The 18,798-nt window shown below is 39.0% G+C and overlaps 1 protein-coding gene across 2 annotated transcripts in view; it reads right to left on the minus strand.

The window, feature by feature from the left end:
• RASA3 (RAS p21 protein activator 3) overlaps nucleotides 1-18,798 on the minus strand; it is a 289,853-nt gene that overhangs the window by 55,452 nt on the left and 215,603 nt on the right. For both annotated transcript variants that reach the window (XM_020965141.2, XM_020965140.2), the window contains exons 6-9: nucleotides 18,127-18,207; nucleotides 17,604-17,676; nucleotides 7,517-7,593; nucleotides 2,268-2,372 (exon numbers count right to left, since the gene is read on the minus strand). In XM_020965141.2, the coding sequence (XP_020820800.1) occupies nucleotides 2,268-2,372; nucleotides 7,517-7,593; nucleotides 17,604-17,676; nucleotides 18,127-18,207 (336 nt within the window). The remainder of the gene's footprint in view (nucleotides 1-2,267; nucleotides 2,373-7,516; nucleotides 7,594-17,603; nucleotides 17,677-18,126; nucleotides 18,208-18,798) is intronic.

The raw sequence follows: 18,798 nt of genomic DNA on the forward strand, positions 1-18,798 counted from the left end.
CAAAATGGCCAAGGCTGAGAGAGCAGAGAATCAAGGGCAGAACCTTGAGGAATACCCACAATTAAAGGATGGGAGGATAAGGAATCAGAAAAAGAAATGTCAGAGTGGGAGGAGAATCATGAGAACACACACACACACACACACACACACACACACACACACACAAACCCCAAGGAAAGGGAAGGTATTAAGAAAGAGAAGATGATCAGAAGTACAAAATTCCACAAAGCGCTCAAAGAGGATGACGGAAAAAGATCACTAGATTTAATAACAAGGAGATCATTAGCAACATCTAACATTCTAGTCTTTTTTGTATTCTCCATAGCTCCTAATGCTTTTTTTTTTAAACATAGTAGGTAGGAAGCAGCTAGGTGGCTCAGTGGATAGAGCATTGGGCTTGGATTCAGGAAGACCTGAGCTCAAATCTTGTCTCAGATATGTACTAGCTGTGTGATCCTGGGTAAGTCACTTAACCTTTGTTTGCCTTAATCCACCAGAGAAGGAAGTGGCAAACCACTATAGTATCTTTGTCAAGAAAACCCCATGGACAATATGGTCCATGGGGACACAAAGAGTTGGATAGGACTGAATAATAAGTGGTAGCTAGGCAGCATAATGGACAGAGTGCTAGACCTACAGTCAGGAAGACGAGTTCAAATCTTGCCTCAGCCATTTAATAGCTGTGTGACCCTGGGCAAGACACTTAACCTCTCTCTGCCTCAGTTCTCTCATCTATAAAATGGGGCTAATAATGGCACTTACATTCCAGTGTTGTTGTGAGCTAAAATGGCCTCTTAATTAGTGCTTATTTTCTTGCTTCTAGTAAGTGATCAGTAGATACTTCCTTAAGGAATGAATGGTAAAGAATACCAATTACAATAGTATGTTGTTTAAAAAGTAGTGTCCTAATGGACTACTGAAATGTGAAGAGCTGTCTGTTCCAAGATCACATGTCCTCTAGGCTACTATACTTATTTATTGAAAACTCTTTTGTGTTTTTTCTGTATCCTCTCTTCTGGTAAAGCTGTTAGCCCTCACTTCTAGCTTCTGTTGATGTATATCTTTATAGCAGCCTTTCTCATTTTTAATTTTCCGAGAAATCAGATAACTAAGCTTATAAGAATTATATACCAAGTAAGAGTAAAAAGGGGCAGCTGGTGGCATAGTGGATAGAGTGCCAGGCCTGGAATCAGAAAGATGCATCAACCTGAGTTCAGTTCTGGCCTCAGATACATCCTAACTGTGTGACCTTGGGCAAGCACCTTGTTTGCCTCAGTTTCTTCACCTGTACAATGAGCTAGAGAAGGAAATGGCAAACCACTCCAGTATCTTTGCCAGGAAAGCCCCAAATGGAGTCACAAAGTGTCAGACACAACTGAAAGGACTAAACAACAATAACTATAAGGGTAAAAAGGCCCTGAGTAAAGTCCTAAACACTTCTACGACAAGCGCATGAGCTTTTGTATTTGGAATTTTAGCTGCTCAAAGGCATTTCTTTTAGTCGCTTCTACCTTCTAAAATATGTTCTACAATTCGGAACTATGCCCAAAGGGCTATACTACTGTGTATACCCTTTGACCCAACAATACTGCTACAAAGAGATCGAAGAAAAAGGAAAAGGCATATATGTATGTGTATAAAAATATTTATAGCAAGTTTTTTGGGTTGGCAAAGAACTAGAAACTAAGGGAATCCCCATAAATTGGGGAATGGCTGAACAAGTTGTGGTATATGATTGTGATGATACTATTGTGCTATAGAAATGACAAGCAGGGTAAGTTCAGAAAAACCTGGAAAGACTTACATGAACTGATACAAAGTAAAGTAAGCAGAACCAGGAAAACACCGTACATAGTAACAACACTGTACCATGATCAGCTGTGAATGACTTAGCTATTCTCAGCAACACAATGATCCAAGACAATTCCAAAGGATTCACAATGGAAAAATGCCATCCACCTCCAGAGAGAGAACTGATGAACTTTGAGTGCACATTAAGCACATCAAAAAAAACCCTTTTTTCTTTATTTTACTTGCTTTTTTTTTTTCATAACATGGCTACTATGGAAATATGTTTTACAAGACTTTATATGGATAATGGGTATGGTATTTCTTGTCTTTTCAGTGGGTAGGGGAAACAGTAAAGGGAGGGAAAGAATTTGGACCTGAAAATAAGAAGAGAAAATATTAACAAAGAAAAAAGTTATGTTCAAGATGGGTGAGGTTGTTTCATAGCTGAGCTCTAAGGAGATGGAGTGTTACTATACCATGCTTCATAAGAACTGGACTGTCGGAGGACTTTCAGAGGGATCCTCAGTTCTCCTAGAAATTCATCTCCAAACTTCAAATTACTGGCATTCCACAGGTCAACCCTGAAATAAACCAACAACAAATGGCACAATTTCAATTTAAAGATGGAGAAAAAGAGAGCAATCTTGATGCACCAAAATACTCAGGGCACTAACCATTCAACAACTGTATTTATCAAACATTTGTAAAGCACCTACTATATACAACATGTGTCATGCTAAGTGGTGGGAAAGAGCAATATCTGGGCCCACTTTCAAGAACTACTTCTATTTTATTTCTAAATATGATATAAAATGTCTTATCACATAACATGTGAAGTAGGAGAGCCACATAAATATAGAATTTCCTTCTCTGGAAGCCTTAGAAACTATCTCTATTCTTTCAAAGACAGAGGGCTGAGGTAATGGACTCTCAAAGTTCCTAATACTGCACAATTCTGTGATATCAATAAGTAAGTCTCTATTGAAATATGGGTATCTATACTAATTCATTCATTTGAATATTTTCTGTTCTTCCCGTTTTCCTTTGGAGATGTCTTGGTGAGCTCAGAAGGGATGGTACTGTCCAAAGGAGAAAGCTTTATGAACTACACCACATGCCAAATTTCAAATGTCTAACCCCCCGGTTATTTCTAAATAATGTGAATTATTCCTCAGGATGAGGAGTTTGTTATTAAGCAATGACACATGAAATGAGTAAAATACCCCAGAAAATGGTGGTTTGACCCACTCCAAAGCATGGATACAAACTTTTCACTTTGTATCCACAACAACAAACTCATAGATCCCATTAAACTAAAAATCAATTGATTAATTAATTACATCTTATCACTGAATTCTCTCAGCTCCTTAGAATACAGGAACTAACACCTGCCAATTACATACTGCCATATGGCCTAGCAGAACAAAACAAAAATAAGAAATACCCTCAAACTAAAATACTTCCCAAACAGTGAGAGGGAGTAACTACTCCACAAATAGCTACCAAACCACGAAACTATTTTTGTAGCAAATTACCTTGACAATCTGACCCTCCACCTCTACCTTGCTGAGTGATCTGGTCATCTCTGACATGGGGAAAGAATGACTAATCCCTCATCTGCTGTGTAAGCCTCAGGATCACCATCACTTTTATGATCTCCATCTGAGTGGCCTTGACTTTGGAAAGTGATGTAAGAGGTTTAACTGCTTTTCAATTCCATGGCAAAGAGCCATGTTACTCAAATACTAAATCTTTCCTACTGTATCATTCTAAGACGTTAATATTCTACATGGAGCTGAGAACCTAATACAAAAGTTCTCACCACCACTTGGGAGGGTGGGCTGAGGTCCGGAACGGTAGAGGGAATCCAGACAATTGTATACAATGTACTGTTATTATCTTGGGCAGGCTAAAACAGGAACTGTCACCATACAAAACCTATAGTACACAAAGACTGTTATCATAAGGAATAAATGAGCATTTAGAAGATGACAGAGGCAGAACTCTGGATACAATTTGCCACAGCAGACTATTTTCAGTTTAACAAAAGGAGAATTTCTAATCTCTAATTGACAATTTATCCATAAGACACAAACTCCCTAAAAGTAGGCAGTTTTTTTCCCTCTCTCCCTCTGTGTTTTCCTCCATCTCTCCCTTTCTCTATTTCTCCCCTCTCTTCCTCTGTCCTACCTGACCCCCTTTCTCTCTCTCTCTCTCTCTCTCTCTCTCTCTCTCTCTCTCTCTCTCTCTCTCTCTCTCTCTCTCTCTCTCTCTTTCTCCTCTCTCCCTCTCCGCTCTTCCTGCTATCCCCTCTGTGTTCCTCCCCACATCTCTCCCTCTATCCTTTCCTCTGACTCCCTCCCTTCTTTCTCCTCTTCCTCCTTTAAGGAAAATATTAAGATGTTGTTTTTGTTTGCCTGCTTAAAAAAAATGACTTCAGTCTTTAATCCACCCTTCACTCTTCCCTCCTTCCTCCCCTCCCCCCCAACAAAGAACATCGTCCTCTCTCTCTCTGCAAGAAAAAAGGGAAGTTGCAGGCTGAAGGCACATCTGGTACCACACGGCAATTTTCATGAGAACCTGTCATTTTGAAACATTCAAGAGGACAGCCTCCACTTGCACAGTTCTGAAGCGCTGAAAATTAAAGCTTGAACTAGGCAAATGTAAAATATATGATCAAACCAGGAAATGTCTTTAGAATAGATACTTTCTTTCCCTAAGGATTCAACCGTAAAGAGAAAGGCATAGAAACAAAAGCTGTCTGCTTCTATGATAGGAAGAGGAAGTGTCAGAGGGGAAGGGAAAAAGACAGTCAGAGAACATTTTGTACAATCTCAGAATTAGCCTTCAATCTGTTTTCCTCGATTTTATTAGTGTCAAAGCTTTCCCTGACTGTCTCATAAATCTCTCCACTAGCTGCTGCTGTTTTTTTTTTTTTTTGAAGACTTGTAAGCTATTATGTGTTGGTGTGAGAAACAATAGAGGAACTTCTTTCCTGAATGTAATTTGTATTACTAATGTGACTATGTTTGTCTGGAAATCTTACCTTCTAAAAGGAAAGCTGCCCTCATTTTACCCAAGTCATGCTGAAGAATGTTTATAAGGGTCGAACTTTGAATAAACTAGAGCATGTGTTCCTTATTAAAGAGACAAATATTATTTTCAATGAAAATTTCTGAAGATGGTACCAGATGCAACCATCTTACCATAAAGAATGAGAGATTACTGTTTGTGACCCTGGCAGCATACAACTCCAAATGACCCTAGAATTAGAGGCTCTCAAGTTCCCTTTAAAGATAAAGAAAATGAGGTTAAGTGATTTACCCAAGGTCACACAGTTGACAAGCATCAAGTGGGATTTGAACCCAGGACATCTGACTTTGGAGGCAGACTCTTAGAGTTAGAAGGGACCATAAAGTTCTGAATACTGTCTATTGCATAAATCTTCTCTGACAAAATTCCTCCACAAACGATCATGGACCCTCTATGTGAATATCTTCCAGTGATGGGGAACACTACTTCAGCCATTCATTTCATCCAAATGAACAACAAAATTTAAATAAAACTAACATTTAAAAATTAAATGTATCTTTTTTCTCACTGTTTAGGTTAGTAAAGCAGACTATACATGCTTTTGAGGGAGCCAGGTGGCACCGCAGATAGAGGATAGAGTGCAAGGCCTGGAGTCACAAAGACTCATCTTCTTGAGCTCAAATCCAGCTTAGACACTTATGAGCTGTGCGACTCTGGGCAGGCCACTTAACCCTGTTTTCCTCAGTTTATTCCTCTGTAAAATGGGCTGGAGAAGGAAATGGCAAACCACTCCAGTAACTTTGCCTACAAAACCCCAAATGGGGTTGTAAAGAGTCAGACATGACTGAAATGATGAACAACAGCAACAAGAGACATGCTTTCATAACACTGTTACGTGCTAATTTTGATTAACACTGCTTCTTGGTAGCATAGCATCAAGAGTTCCTAGTGTGTTTACACAAGGCAGTTTATAACAGGAAGTAAAAAGTATAAATCTCTACAGTGAAAAACTAGCATAGGAAATAAGAGATTAATGGAAATGTGAGTGGGAATTCCAGGCTATTTTCCTTAAGAGGAGAGGAAAGTTGGCACTTTTTCACAAAGCAAGAAATGTAATGTGAGTGTCTTTTCACTAGTAATTCTACAAATTGAGATCTGAACAGGTTGGGCTTTGTGGGAAGTGGGAGTGGGAAAAATTCTTGGGGGGGAAGAATCACATTGACTACTGTTTGAATATTTGGAATGTGGCTATGAAAAAAAATGGCTCCTTGCTTAAATATCTAACTTCCTTTTCTTTGCTGGGCCATATGTGATGTTAATCTTCACCTGCATTTCCCTGTGGCTACCACTGAGAGTATTAGGATGCCACAGAAAGAAGATTGCAAAAGAAAACATAGCTATAGGTAAATGCCTAACAAAGACCCTGTTTCTATGACAACATGCTTGAAAGGAACAAGAGAAGTTAAATATAGGCTATGTGGACAAAATAATTTCAACAGGGAATGATGCTTAACATTTTCCATATGGGAAAAGGAGCTCTCAGAAACAGAAGCCCTTTCTAGCCTGAAGGTTGGGAGTGCCTCGATTATTCCACAAATAGTACAGTATAGAAAGACTGAACTATTAGTCTCATAAGGGACACAAGACAACTGGGCATCCCTCAGCCCAACCCCTCCTCTCAGTCAACCCCATTGACCATCCATACTTCATCTTAGCTAGACTGCCTCCTCTCAGTCCAGTTGTCACTCAACAGTCCAGAGCTTATTAAAAGGAATAACCTGGTGAACACAAGAGGAGATTTTTCAAAACCATAAAGTCTTGCCAATTAGTAGCCAAAGGAACGTGTGGGGAGGCGGTGGGTGGTGGGGTGGAGACTGGAGGGGCCGGCAAACAGGGGAGGGTATGTAAAAAGTACCACCATATGTCCCTGCTATATTTGGAGGTTAAAAACAACAACAGCAGACAACAGAATTAAACGTTCACTTGAGCCCCTAAAGATTTAACAAGTGCAGACTATGAAAACCATGGATTGTATTATGAAGGTCTTATAAGTTTATCTCACTTCACTGATCCACAATGCCTCTCCATACAAATCTCATATTTTGAGTAAATAAAGTAGATCCTGGGTTACATAGATAATTTAGCTTAGACCTCAGAGTAGTTGATTATAATATATATGAAATATAATATGTTATAATCGTAAAATCGATTATAATGACAACAGAAACTTTTCTGCACTTTACAGTTGGAAAGCACTTTATTCAAGTCATCCCATTTGAGCCCCATAACAATACTGCCAAGTAAATAAGAAAGCATAATTATCCTTATTATCCAGCTAAGGAAACCAAGGCTTCAAGATATGTTGAGCGACTTGCCCAAGGTCACACAACTAGTCAGTGGAAGAGTCAGGACTTGTAGGAAGGTCTTCTGAGTTTAAGTCCAGCAGTCTGACTAATATACTGAACTATTTTCTTGGTTGCCAAGTAAATCCCAGTAAATAACTAGGATTCCTTTTCCCTTCATCCCAACTTCTGGCATTCTCATGAGGGTTAAATTCTTAGACTTTAGCTTCATATTTCCTAGAGTTTAAATTATCAAGAGAATCTCAACACACATTTATTCATTCCCCCAAAGCACATAAGAAATACCCAACCTAAACTGTCAAGTCGAAAACACTCATTTTCTTAATTACCTAATCTCAAGTTTGTCAACATCCTCTTCTTCAAAGTCAAAATGGGACTTTTTGCTGTAGCTGCAGGGTCTGGTCACCTGATGGAATAGATGAGAAAAACATTTTGAAACACCACTCCACAAAGAAAGATCAACTTCTTATAAAAGATTTCTTACATGTATTCAAAGAGAAACTTATTTAATCCATCATGACATGAAAGAAAATTCTACCTTAACAGCACTTTAAGGATCCTTCATCTGGGGCCCATTCATTTGGGTTTTTTTTAATTGATAACTATATTTCAATATATTTAATTTCTTTGGGAATCTAGGTATCTTATTTTGCGCATTTAAAAACATTATTCTAACAAAGGGTCCATTGGCTTCACCAGATTGCCAAAGGTCAATGATACAAAAAAAGGTTAAAAACCCTTGACCAACCATTCATTTAAGAAACTTTGTGTCTCTAAGACATAGGCCTAAGACTTGGTTTCTAGCCTTAATTTTCAAATGAATTCAACTGAAGAAGCATCTACAAAGGATCAGCCTAGGTGCTTGCTTGCACTAATTTGATAAGAGAGGGTTCTATTTTTATGTGTTGGAAGGGGGAAGAGGAGTCACTGAGAAGGGATGATGTTCAAAATGAGACACAAACACACACACACATACTACCTTCCCTCAAGGAGCTTACTAGCTTATATCACCATCTTGGGCGATTTCCGAGAAGGTGAACTTAATCAAATTATTTTCCAGGACTCCACTCCTCACATGTCAGTGAGGGGTGGAGGGAAAGGTGCCTATGGTCATATCTCAGAGTCACTCAGTCCCTAGGTAAGTCTTCTAGTGATTGGGGGGGGTGAGGGTAGGGAGGTAGGTAGAGAGGACTCAGCAAAATGATCAGGGGACTCTGCCATGAAAAGAGAGTGAGGAGATTGTGGAGGGATTCTAGTTCCATGTCCTCAGAGCACCTGAATGAGCCAGCAAGTCACAATCCCTAAGCACAAAGACAATGTTGGGTTATTTTTCAACAAATGATGATGTTTGGTCATTTTTCAGTCATGTCCAAAACTTTGTGACCCCATTTGGGGTTTTCTTGGCAAAGATACTGGAGTGGTTTGCCATTTCTTTCTCTAGATCATTTTAGAGACAAGGACCTGAGGCAAACAGGGTGAAGTGACTTGTCCAGGGTCACACAGCTAGGAAGTGTCTGAGGCCAGATCTGAACTCAGGAAAATGAGTCTTGCTGATTCCAAACCCAGTGCTCTATCCACTGTTCCACCTAGTTGCCTTATTTTTTTTTTTAGGTAACTGCATTTTAAATGGATTCAAGTGTTACCACTTTGTAGTTGTTAATGTCCTTCCCAGTGGAAATTATTGCCTGTAGCCGCTTCTGTAGGAGTCCTGAGTGAGTTCCAGTCCAGGACCATCATTTCAGGAAGTTCCCAGACCATCCATACTTACTTCCTTGCTGACTCCACTCCTGGCCCACCTAACTTTTCCACTTGTAGGCACCACCCCCTCCCCCTTCCAGCTCTCTTTTGGGTGTTGTCTTCTTTCATTATAATGTAAGCTCTTTGAGGGTAGGACTGTCTTTTTTCCGGCTTTCTTTTGTATTCCCAGGGCTTAGCACTACCTTAATGACATAAGTGGGACAGCTAGGTAGCACAGAGTGTAGAGTACCAGGCCTGAAGTCAGAAAGACTCATCTTCTTCAGTTCAAATATGGCCTCGGACACTTACCAGCTGGGGGACCTTGGGCGAGTCACTTCACCCTGTTTGCTTCAGCTTCTTCATCAGTAAAATAAGCTGGAAAAACAAACTGCAAACCACTCTAGGATCTTCGCCAAGAAAACACTATATGGGGTCACAAAGAGTCAGACACGACCAGACAACAAAAATGAACATAAGTGCTGAATAAATGCTTCATCTATTATCTGTGTTTTGCATTTACTTCTCTGTGTTCATGTTCCATCAAACAAGACTATACACGTAAAGTGCTTGGCAAACCTTAAAGTGTTATCTAAATGTTAGCTATTATTGTTGTTATTGTTTTTTCTGCCAAAAGAATGGAAGCTTCTCAAGATCGAGGACAATTTCATTTTTGTCCTTGAATTCCCAGTGCCGATCATAGAGCCTGGCACATGATAGACACTAAATTCTTGTAGAATGACTAAAATAACTGCTCCTTTGTCTGTTAAATATTTTTTTAAATTTTTTATTAGTGTCAATGCAGTAACTTGTATTCAATGAAGGAAAGGGGAAAAAAGTATAATCTCCTCTATAAAAACCTGCAGTTAACAGACAAGAGAAGAAGCCTCTATGTTTTGAATTGAAGAGAATTCTCTAGATGAGTTTATTGTGTTAGGTGGAAGAAACTCTATTTTCTGAAGTTTCTTTTTTTTTTTCACCAGTGTAACACAGAAGAATCATGTATCCCACCCATAAGATAACCACAACCCAAGCTGATAAAAATAAAATACTAACGTAATGGAAAGGGTGTCTGAAGCCACTGGGTACTTAATCCTGCTCTTAAATATAGATTGAAAAACAAAATTCCTAACTTTGACATAAGAATAGTACTTAGGGATTTTATTTACATTAACAGTCTTCTTTTATACATTAATTTGAATGGAAGCAAACCCATCTCCTTGCAGTCAGAACAAATAAAGAAAATTGTAGAAATGAACATTACATTTTCTTTCTTGATGTTTTCAAAGTGATTCTTAGGTACTCAAAGTATAAAAAAAAAAGATTAATAGAGCTCCTGTTGAGGTACATGGAATGACTTAATTCTGACAGTTTGGAATACATTTTCTTACATACCTGTCCCTCCCACCACCCCAACATACCTCCAAGACTGATTTAGAGAAATGCTGGATGCTACTCCCCACAAAATATTCATTGTGGAAATAACAACAGCAACAAGAATAATGCCTACTTTCTTTAAAGCACAATTAAAATACTATTTCCTTTAATAAACCTTTCCCTAATTCCTCCAATTGCTAATATCTGCCCCTTTCACATGATATTATATTTCACCTAGTCTTATGCATCATTTTGTAGATTATCTGAGTGGGAGTATCATATTCTACTAGACAATAAGCTCCATGATGTATAAGATGTCTTTGGTATCCGTGTATCTATCTCCCCAAAACATCTACCTAACACAGTGTTCCATGCACAATTGACACTTAGTAGATTTTATTAACAGTGAAAATAATAACCATAATATTAACAATAAACCTAAGACTTAAGAGGAAGATCAGTGACCTGTATTGGTCTACATATATAGACTACATTTTCCTACTAAACTGATTTGTAGAAAAACATGAGTATGATTTATAGTTATGTTCTTCTAATAAATGACCAAGAAGACGATAGCAGTTATAGCAAAAATGAACAAAAATATCTCTTGTTTCAATTACAAGAAAAGTTTTTAAAATTCACAGTAAACATACACACATATAAACATGGTAATTATCTGTAATTATTTTTCAAAGCATACCTGTGGGTGTGTTTTTTTTTCAATCCAACAAATATATATTAATCACCTATTATATTGCAAGGCACTCTATGAAGTATTTTCAAAGCTACTATATTAGGTACACAGCCTATAGTCTGAGATGGCCTAAATTTTGATCCGAATGGTACGTTATAGCACAGAACTGGTTATAAAAGAGATTTTTTCCCATTGATCTACTTGATGTATATTTTTCCTTACCGTTCTCTGTCCCTACCTTCAAACTCCTTCTCTCTCTCTTTCTTCAGCTCCAGCAAGTGCCCATTGGGCTAATAGTAGATTGAAAACTTTAGGCTCAGAGTTCTAACCCTGACTCCATCTAAACAGCTAGATAATTTGGGGTGAATTACTTGATCACTGAACCTTAATTTTCTGATTTGTAGATTACAGTTAGCACTAATCTGCCCCTCAAAGATGTTTTAAGGCTTGAAGAAAAAAACTCCAAAGCTAAGCCTGGATAAATACCCTACCAGTAAATAATAGCATTGAAAATGTGCCTGGGGTGGCTTCTGTGGAGTTTAAAATAAAGTCATTTAGATGTTTCAGGGGAGGAGAATAGCTATGCTGGTCTTTTTTCTTTTTTAGCCACATTTTCCCTCTTCCTTTCATTTATCACCAGGGCCATCTGTCTGTAAGATCAGGACCAGGTGGAGGGTGTGGCAAGTGTGGCCTCTGACACAGGTGAAGCTCCCTAGGAGCTACAGCCTAGTGTTAGGGGCATGAAGGAGTGACTGAGATTGGGCAAATGAGGAGCTAAGACAGGCTCAGGGATTAGCATCATAGAATCATGGATTGTAGACTGCATAGTAGATAGAGTGCTAGACTCAGAGTCAGGAAGAGCTGAGTATGAATCCTATCTCAGATCCTAGTTCTGTGAACCTGGACAAGTCACTTAATTTTGCTGCTGTAAAATGGGGACAATTAAATCACTTATCTCACAGGGCTTTTGTGAGAACCAAATCAAGACATATACACAGAGCCAACTTAAAAGCCTTAAGACTCTATATAAGTGCTATTATTCTTATTAGATCTTGATGGGATTAATTTTTTTTTCAGACGTCCCCATTTTACTGACAGTCAAAGAAATTAAATTGTTTGTCCAAGGCCACACAGGTGGTAGAACCCAGGTCCTCTTGACTCCCATTCCAGCATTCTTTTTGTTACATTACACCATGTACCATGCTGCCTCCCCTTCTCAGTGCCACCTCAGTAAGGGAGATGAGCACCTTTCTCCAAAACAGGTGGCATCATGAACACAGAAATAGTTGGATCTATCATAGACTGGAATTTCACAGCACTGTTCTAGTTCAAGCCCTGGAGGCAATTCAAGATGGGGATCATGTCCTGGTGAGCATCAAGTCTCCATTTCTGTCCATTCTTGTTGCATTCTCCTATGAGGCTGCCTATAAAAGGCAAAATGAAATGTAGTTTTGTTTTCCTCACGCTCATTGCCTCTTATTTGTTTGTTTCTTTATTTTCTGCTGGAGTTGGGGATGGGAGAAGGGGTCAAATCACTTTGATCTCTCAGGACCCTCCTCCTCCTCCTTTTTGTTTTTTTTTTTTAAGAACTGAGTGGGGCCTAAATAGTCATCTTGACAGACCTCCCCTTTGTTAGATATGTGAAAAAACCAAACCAGACAAGGAGAACTGATAACAAGGGAGGAATGCATGCTATTAGACCAGAGGCAACAAAGGATGGGGCCATTTTAGTCACACTCAGATGACCAGGTTTTTTTTTAACCCTTTACCCCAATGGTCTATCCACTGGTCAGAGCTATACTGTAATATGAAGAGAGCCAGGGAATTGTCTGGTGGTTGTGGAAAAACAGAGTCAGTCAAATGAGATAATTCTTTTTTTTTTAAAAGGCTTTTGACCAAAATCATCTAGATAGGTTATCTAGATTAGGATTTCCCAACAGCTAGTCTATAGACCAGCATTTGTCTGCAACCAATTTTTTTTTTTACCAGTCCAAAAAACAGGCCCTTACTTCATAGAACTTATAAATTTAATTCGGTTCAACAACATTAGGCTCTTATTACGTGGAAGGCCCTGGGCTGGGCACTGTGGATGAGCTGGAAGAATATAATAAAATGAAAATCTAGTAAACAGTTTCAAGTCTTGGGATAATGTATACAGATTTAACACACATGCATCAGACTCCCAGTCATACAGCATTACTGGAAGAAGACTGATGCTAAATATATGAGCCTCTAGAGAAAAGAATACACCTTCTTCCCATCTTTGTAGAGGCAGGGTAATATAGATGTGGAACGTGATACACTGTCAAACGTAATTGATATATTTATTGAATTTCCCATTTTTCCTCTTGAGGGAATTAGGTGGTGGAGTGGATAGAGCACTGGGCCTGGAGTAAGGAAAACCTGAGTTCAAATCCAGCCTCAGACACTTACCAGCTGTGTGGACCTGGACAAGTCAATTGACCCCTATTTGCCTAAGTTTCTCATCTATAAAATGGGGACACAGTGGAGAAGGAAATAACAAAACTGGGTAAGTGACTTAAACTCTGTTTGCCTCAGTTTCCTCAACTGTAAAATGGGGATAATAACAGCACCTACCTCCCAGGATTATTGTGAGGATCAAATGAGCTAATATTTGTAAAGTGCTAGCACAGTACCTGACACCTGGCAGGCACTATATAAATGTTTATTCCCTTCCCCTTCCCTTCTCTTTGATACAAGTGATGGCCTGTTGGGAAGGGGAAGAGAGATGGGCACTCAGAAATGGTGGTGATTTAAAAACAAACAAACAAAAATCTCAAATATGGAGCTGTGAGCTAATTAATTTGAACATTCCTTCCAACAATGCAGACAGCAACCTATCTATACTTACTTCATACTGTTTGTGTTCATATTTTCTCATTAGTTTGACACAAGGGGGTCTACCCAATGTGTTGGATGGACCTTTAGCTTAATAAAGATGCTTGGGGAGGATGGAGGCATTAGCAGCAGTGTTCAATTTCCCAAAGGTAACACCTATTCTCCATCTCCTATTAACACTGGGTCTAGAGCATCATCCTTTGGTAGTGTTTGTCCCAAGATATATCACTGAAAGACAAGCTTTATGGGTTGCTTATCCAACTATTTATCATGGTCTAGACAAAAGATATTTTTCATCCAGTAATTCTCTGGCCAGTTAGGTCAGATTCTTTCACATAGCTAAGGAATTAATATTCACGGATGATCTGAAATGTCCCAGGGATCAATGTTGGAGGCACCTGGAAGATCTTTCCATGTATCGGGAATCCAACTTCCATTTGGACTTTGTATTATTAGTCTTCCATGACAGCAGCAAATACTGTTTTGGGTTGTATTTGTTTTTGTTTTTTGCCTTGATATTATTAATCAGCAGGTCCCTGAACAAAACTATCTCTGCTGTTACCTCTTTCAAAAAATTTGTAGGATTCTGACATATGCATGACAGGTCCCATGTTAGAGGAAAGCCTTTACAGTGGTGTTTCCTCCATCACAGTGGTTTTAAATAGGAATGAATCCCTGCAGGCCACATATTCACTTGGAAAGCCTCAAACTAACATTATTTGTGTTGTGTTATATAGTTATTTATTTTGTTAAATATATCCCAATCACATTTTAATCTGGTTTGACTGTACTAGGGAGTTTTCTCAGTCATTTGTGGCCAGTGGGCAGCAAACTGGACACCTCTGCTTTACCAGATCAAAAGCTTTTTAAATAGCCAACAAATAATAAGCTGATAGGATCAGAGATATTGAACTGGAAGGGTACTCAGAGGCCACCCAGTCTAATTCTCATTTTATATATATGAAGAAATTGAAACCCAGGGAGTTTAAATGACAATAATCTAGACCCAGTGTTAATAGGAGGTGGAGAATAGGTGTTACCTTTGGGAAATTGAACACTGCTACATCAGAGAAGGGATTTGGACCTGGGAACCCTAACTCCAGACCCAGTGACTCTTTCTCCAAAAAAGCTTTTGTATTCATGCCCTTTCAGTAAATTGTGAGACTTTAAAGATGTGGTCTATTGTAAAATGTCATTTGAAAAAACCTGCTTACTCTATTCTTAATCTTTTGTCCAGGCTACTCTCCATTTATACGTAGGTTATTCTCAGAAAATTTTTGTAGAGACAGAAATGTAGGCATGTGATTGGTAGTTATCGGTATTCTCTTAATTGCCTATTTTTGGTAATTAGGCCTGGGATTTTTTTCCAAGCCTTTGGTGCCCTCACCTCTTTCACATGCCTTGAGACATGATCCTTCTACATCCTCAAAACTGTTTTGCTGACAGCAAAAACCTTCCTGGATATGTGGTCTAGATACTCCTGTAATTTTTGCTTTTCAGGGTCTTTTTTTCTTCCATTATAATTTCTACTTCCTCATATAGCATATCCAGGACTATAATGTCAAAGTTAGTAATGTAATATGACTACATGTGCTAACACCACAGCCTTCAAAGAATTAAGGCTAAAAGCCACCAAAAGGGTAATGAAGAGGCATGTGGCGGCCATGAGGATGCTGAAGCATATTGTGAATCAAGAATTATGGAGGAGAGGAAGTACTAAAGAGATGTGTGCCTGAAAAAAAAAAAGGTGGGCTAGTCATGGAGCAAGAGTGAGGGACCATGAATGGGGGTGCCTAGGAACTCTGTAGCTATCCAGCTAATGTCAGGAAATCTAGAAAAAGGCCCAGGACACATTAAATAAACCCTGATGGAAAATTCACAGAGCTCATAAACACGAGTCTCACAAGATGAGTTAGCCCAGATGGGCTATGATCATTATTAGAGGTGGAAGTAACTCTAGCAATGACATGATAGTGATAGTAATAATAATAATAATTATTATTATTATTATAGCTGACATTTATGTAGCTTTTTAGGGTTTACAATACACTTGACATATTTTTATCCCCATTTGATTATCACAATAATCCTGAGAGGCAAGTTATGATTATTATCCCCATTTTATAGGTGAGAAAACTGAGGATGATCACAACAAAATGATGAAATGTTATAATGTATTAAAGCTCTTTTACTGTGCAGCTAGGTGGGGAAGTGGATAGAGCACTGGGCCTGGAGTCAGGAGGACCTGAGTTCAAATCCAGCCTCAGACACTTACTAGCTGTGTGACCCTGGGCAAGTCACTTAACACTGTTTGCCTCAGTTCCTTTTCTAGAAAATGAGCTGGAGAAGGAAATGGCAAACCATTCCAGTATCTTTGCCAAGAAAACCCCAAATGGGGTCATGGTGAGTCAGATACAACTGAAATGACTCAACAACAAAATATCAGACTATTATTTTTTATGCGAGCAGCTAGGTGGTACAGTGGAGACAATGCCAGGCCTAGAGTCAGGAAGACTCCTCTTTGTGAGTTCAAATCCAGCCTCAGACACTTATTAGCTGTGTGAACCTGGGCAAGTCACTTAATCCTGTTTACCTGAGTTCCTCATCTGTCAAATGAGCTTGAGAAGGAAATGGCAAACTACTCCAGCATCTTTGCTGAGAAAACCCCAAATGGGATCATTGGACACAACTAAAAATTACTAAACAACAAGAAAAGCTCTTTTGGAAAAAAAAAGTCACATACAAATGTAAGTCATTATTATATTTACTTCTCTGGACAAAAAATAAGCATTTATTTTTAAACTGTTATCCAAGTTATTACCTTGAAACATAATATGAATATTTATATATACATCAATATTTTTGTAAATACAACACATTCAATGTGATTTCTTAAAACATGTCTGCACATATATACCTGCTTTGCTCTTACTAAATAATCTTAGTATTTAATACCTTTCAAATTTCTACTCTATGTTGGAGCTTTCTGGAAGATTAACAGAATCTCTGAATTGAATGGTTTTCCCTTCAATTTCCCTATTTCCTGTGACAAAAGCCCCCCCACAACTGACCAGAGGCAGCTGGGTTGAGCACCAAAATAATAAGTAAATAAAAACACAAAAGCCCCCAAACCAAAAACTAACCCCCTCACTCCCAGTCCAGAGATGTTCATTTATCAACACTCAACTCTAAACTTGGTTGGGTCAGGAAGCAAGGAAAGCTACATTCTCTCCAGGAAAAATGAAAGGCAGGAGTGGGCAGGGACACTTCGGAAAATTCAAGAAGTCCTTCTCACTTAGGAAAATGACATCCTGCTGTCTTGACAGACAACAAGTGAAATCCTTGGAAGCTTGATTCTATGTTTCACCTTGCAGAATATAATAATATATAATTTCACAGGCATAGGTATCCCTTTCACTAACACCGCTTCCCTGGTATTTAACAGACAACTGCACAAAGTGCCATTGCTGAGCAAATTCATCCCCTTGTGGCCAGCCTTTTGGTGCTGATGGCTCTCTCCCAACCTAGCTAAGCTGGTCAGTACTCAGATGACAAACATACGGTGCCTTGCCCAGCCAATTGTTGAAGCCCTTCCAACTCAGCAGGACCCATTGAGGCTCATGCATTCCTGGCATCACCTTTGAAAACCCAGGACCACTTCTATGCTCCAACACAGCAACGGGAAGACTTGAGTGGTGGACACTGTGCCATGTAGCATTTCAACTTGCCACTCATTCCACTAAAATACCAACCTCGAAATAAAACACTTCATCGAAATGGGGATTGTTGGTCTTCTTTTTCACTTTAGTCTTTTTTGCTTCTGATCTGTTTAAAAAAAGAAAGAAAGAAAGGAAGAAAAAGAAAGAAAGTAAAGAGGGTTGAGAAGGAAGTAACAACACTGTTAAACAAAAACCTCTCAGGCTTTGTGCTGAGCTATTAAATGCACAAGTAGTTCCATGTCCTTATTTATCTTATAAATATTTCTATTTCTCTGTTAACTCCAGATGGTATGCAAATTAGGAACTTTTACTGAGCCAAAAATAATACTTGATGTGAAGAATATAAAGATTTTTTTAAGTGCAATTTTAAAGAAATCAAAGAAACAAAGGGAATGCAAAATTGTATATCCCACCTCAGAGCCTTTTCTGGCATCTTTTCTTTCTGGATAAGGTCACTCATCATCATAACACAGTGCTAGGTTATACCCACCAACTTACCGGCACCAGTTCAACCAAATCAAGCCCCTCAGAGGCAGACTTTCTGAATCACACTTGCCTGTATGGTCCTGCTAAAGTAACTGTGGCATAAGGGTCACACTGTCCGTTCACTATTGGGAGGCCTTGGCACTCTAGAACTCTGAAGAAAGAAGGGAAAGGAAAAAGAAAAGATAATTAGAACAAGGACCTAAGACTCAACTAAAGCCTCACGTGAGGACTACCTATGGCAAAGCTTCATCTACCTCCCTTTCTTTGGTTGGGTTCAGGTATTCTTCAGACCACAGGAAGGGGAGAATACATGAGCTGGGTTAGGAAATAAGGGTCTCTGAACTCCTTCCAGGCCTGGGGCAGGGGCCTGTGGAGGGAAACAAGCTCAGTCCAGTCAATTAATCTATGACTCTGTCTGTGCTATGACTGTTTCTTCCTGGAGGTCAAGCATGAGCAAGAATGCCTGGATCGGCCAAGAATTGCAAAACACTTTGGTAAGAGAGGAAGGATGTTTTCCAGAGGATGAGTAGGCATGGATTTTATTCTACAGAATACAAACCACAGGGGAAAGAAAATCAGACACCTCAAGTTGATTTATCAAACTTAATATGCTTTCTTATATATATATAATGGCATGGTACAAGGATGTCCTGGCAGTATTACTATAGAACACAGTCTTCTTCCTGGTTTGGGAGTTTTATTACATTTTCCTTCCTCTCTAACCTCCCGCCTGCCCACCCAC

The sequence above is a fragment of the Phascolarctos cinereus genome, unplaced genomic scaffold (assembly GCF_003287225.1).
Source record: "Phascolarctos cinereus isolate Bilbo 61053 unplaced genomic scaffold, phaCin_HiC Scaffold_7;HRSCAF=346, whole genome shotgun sequence".
NCBI lineage: Eukaryota > Metazoa > Chordata > Mammalia > Diprotodontia > Phascolarctidae > Phascolarctos > Phascolarctos cinereus.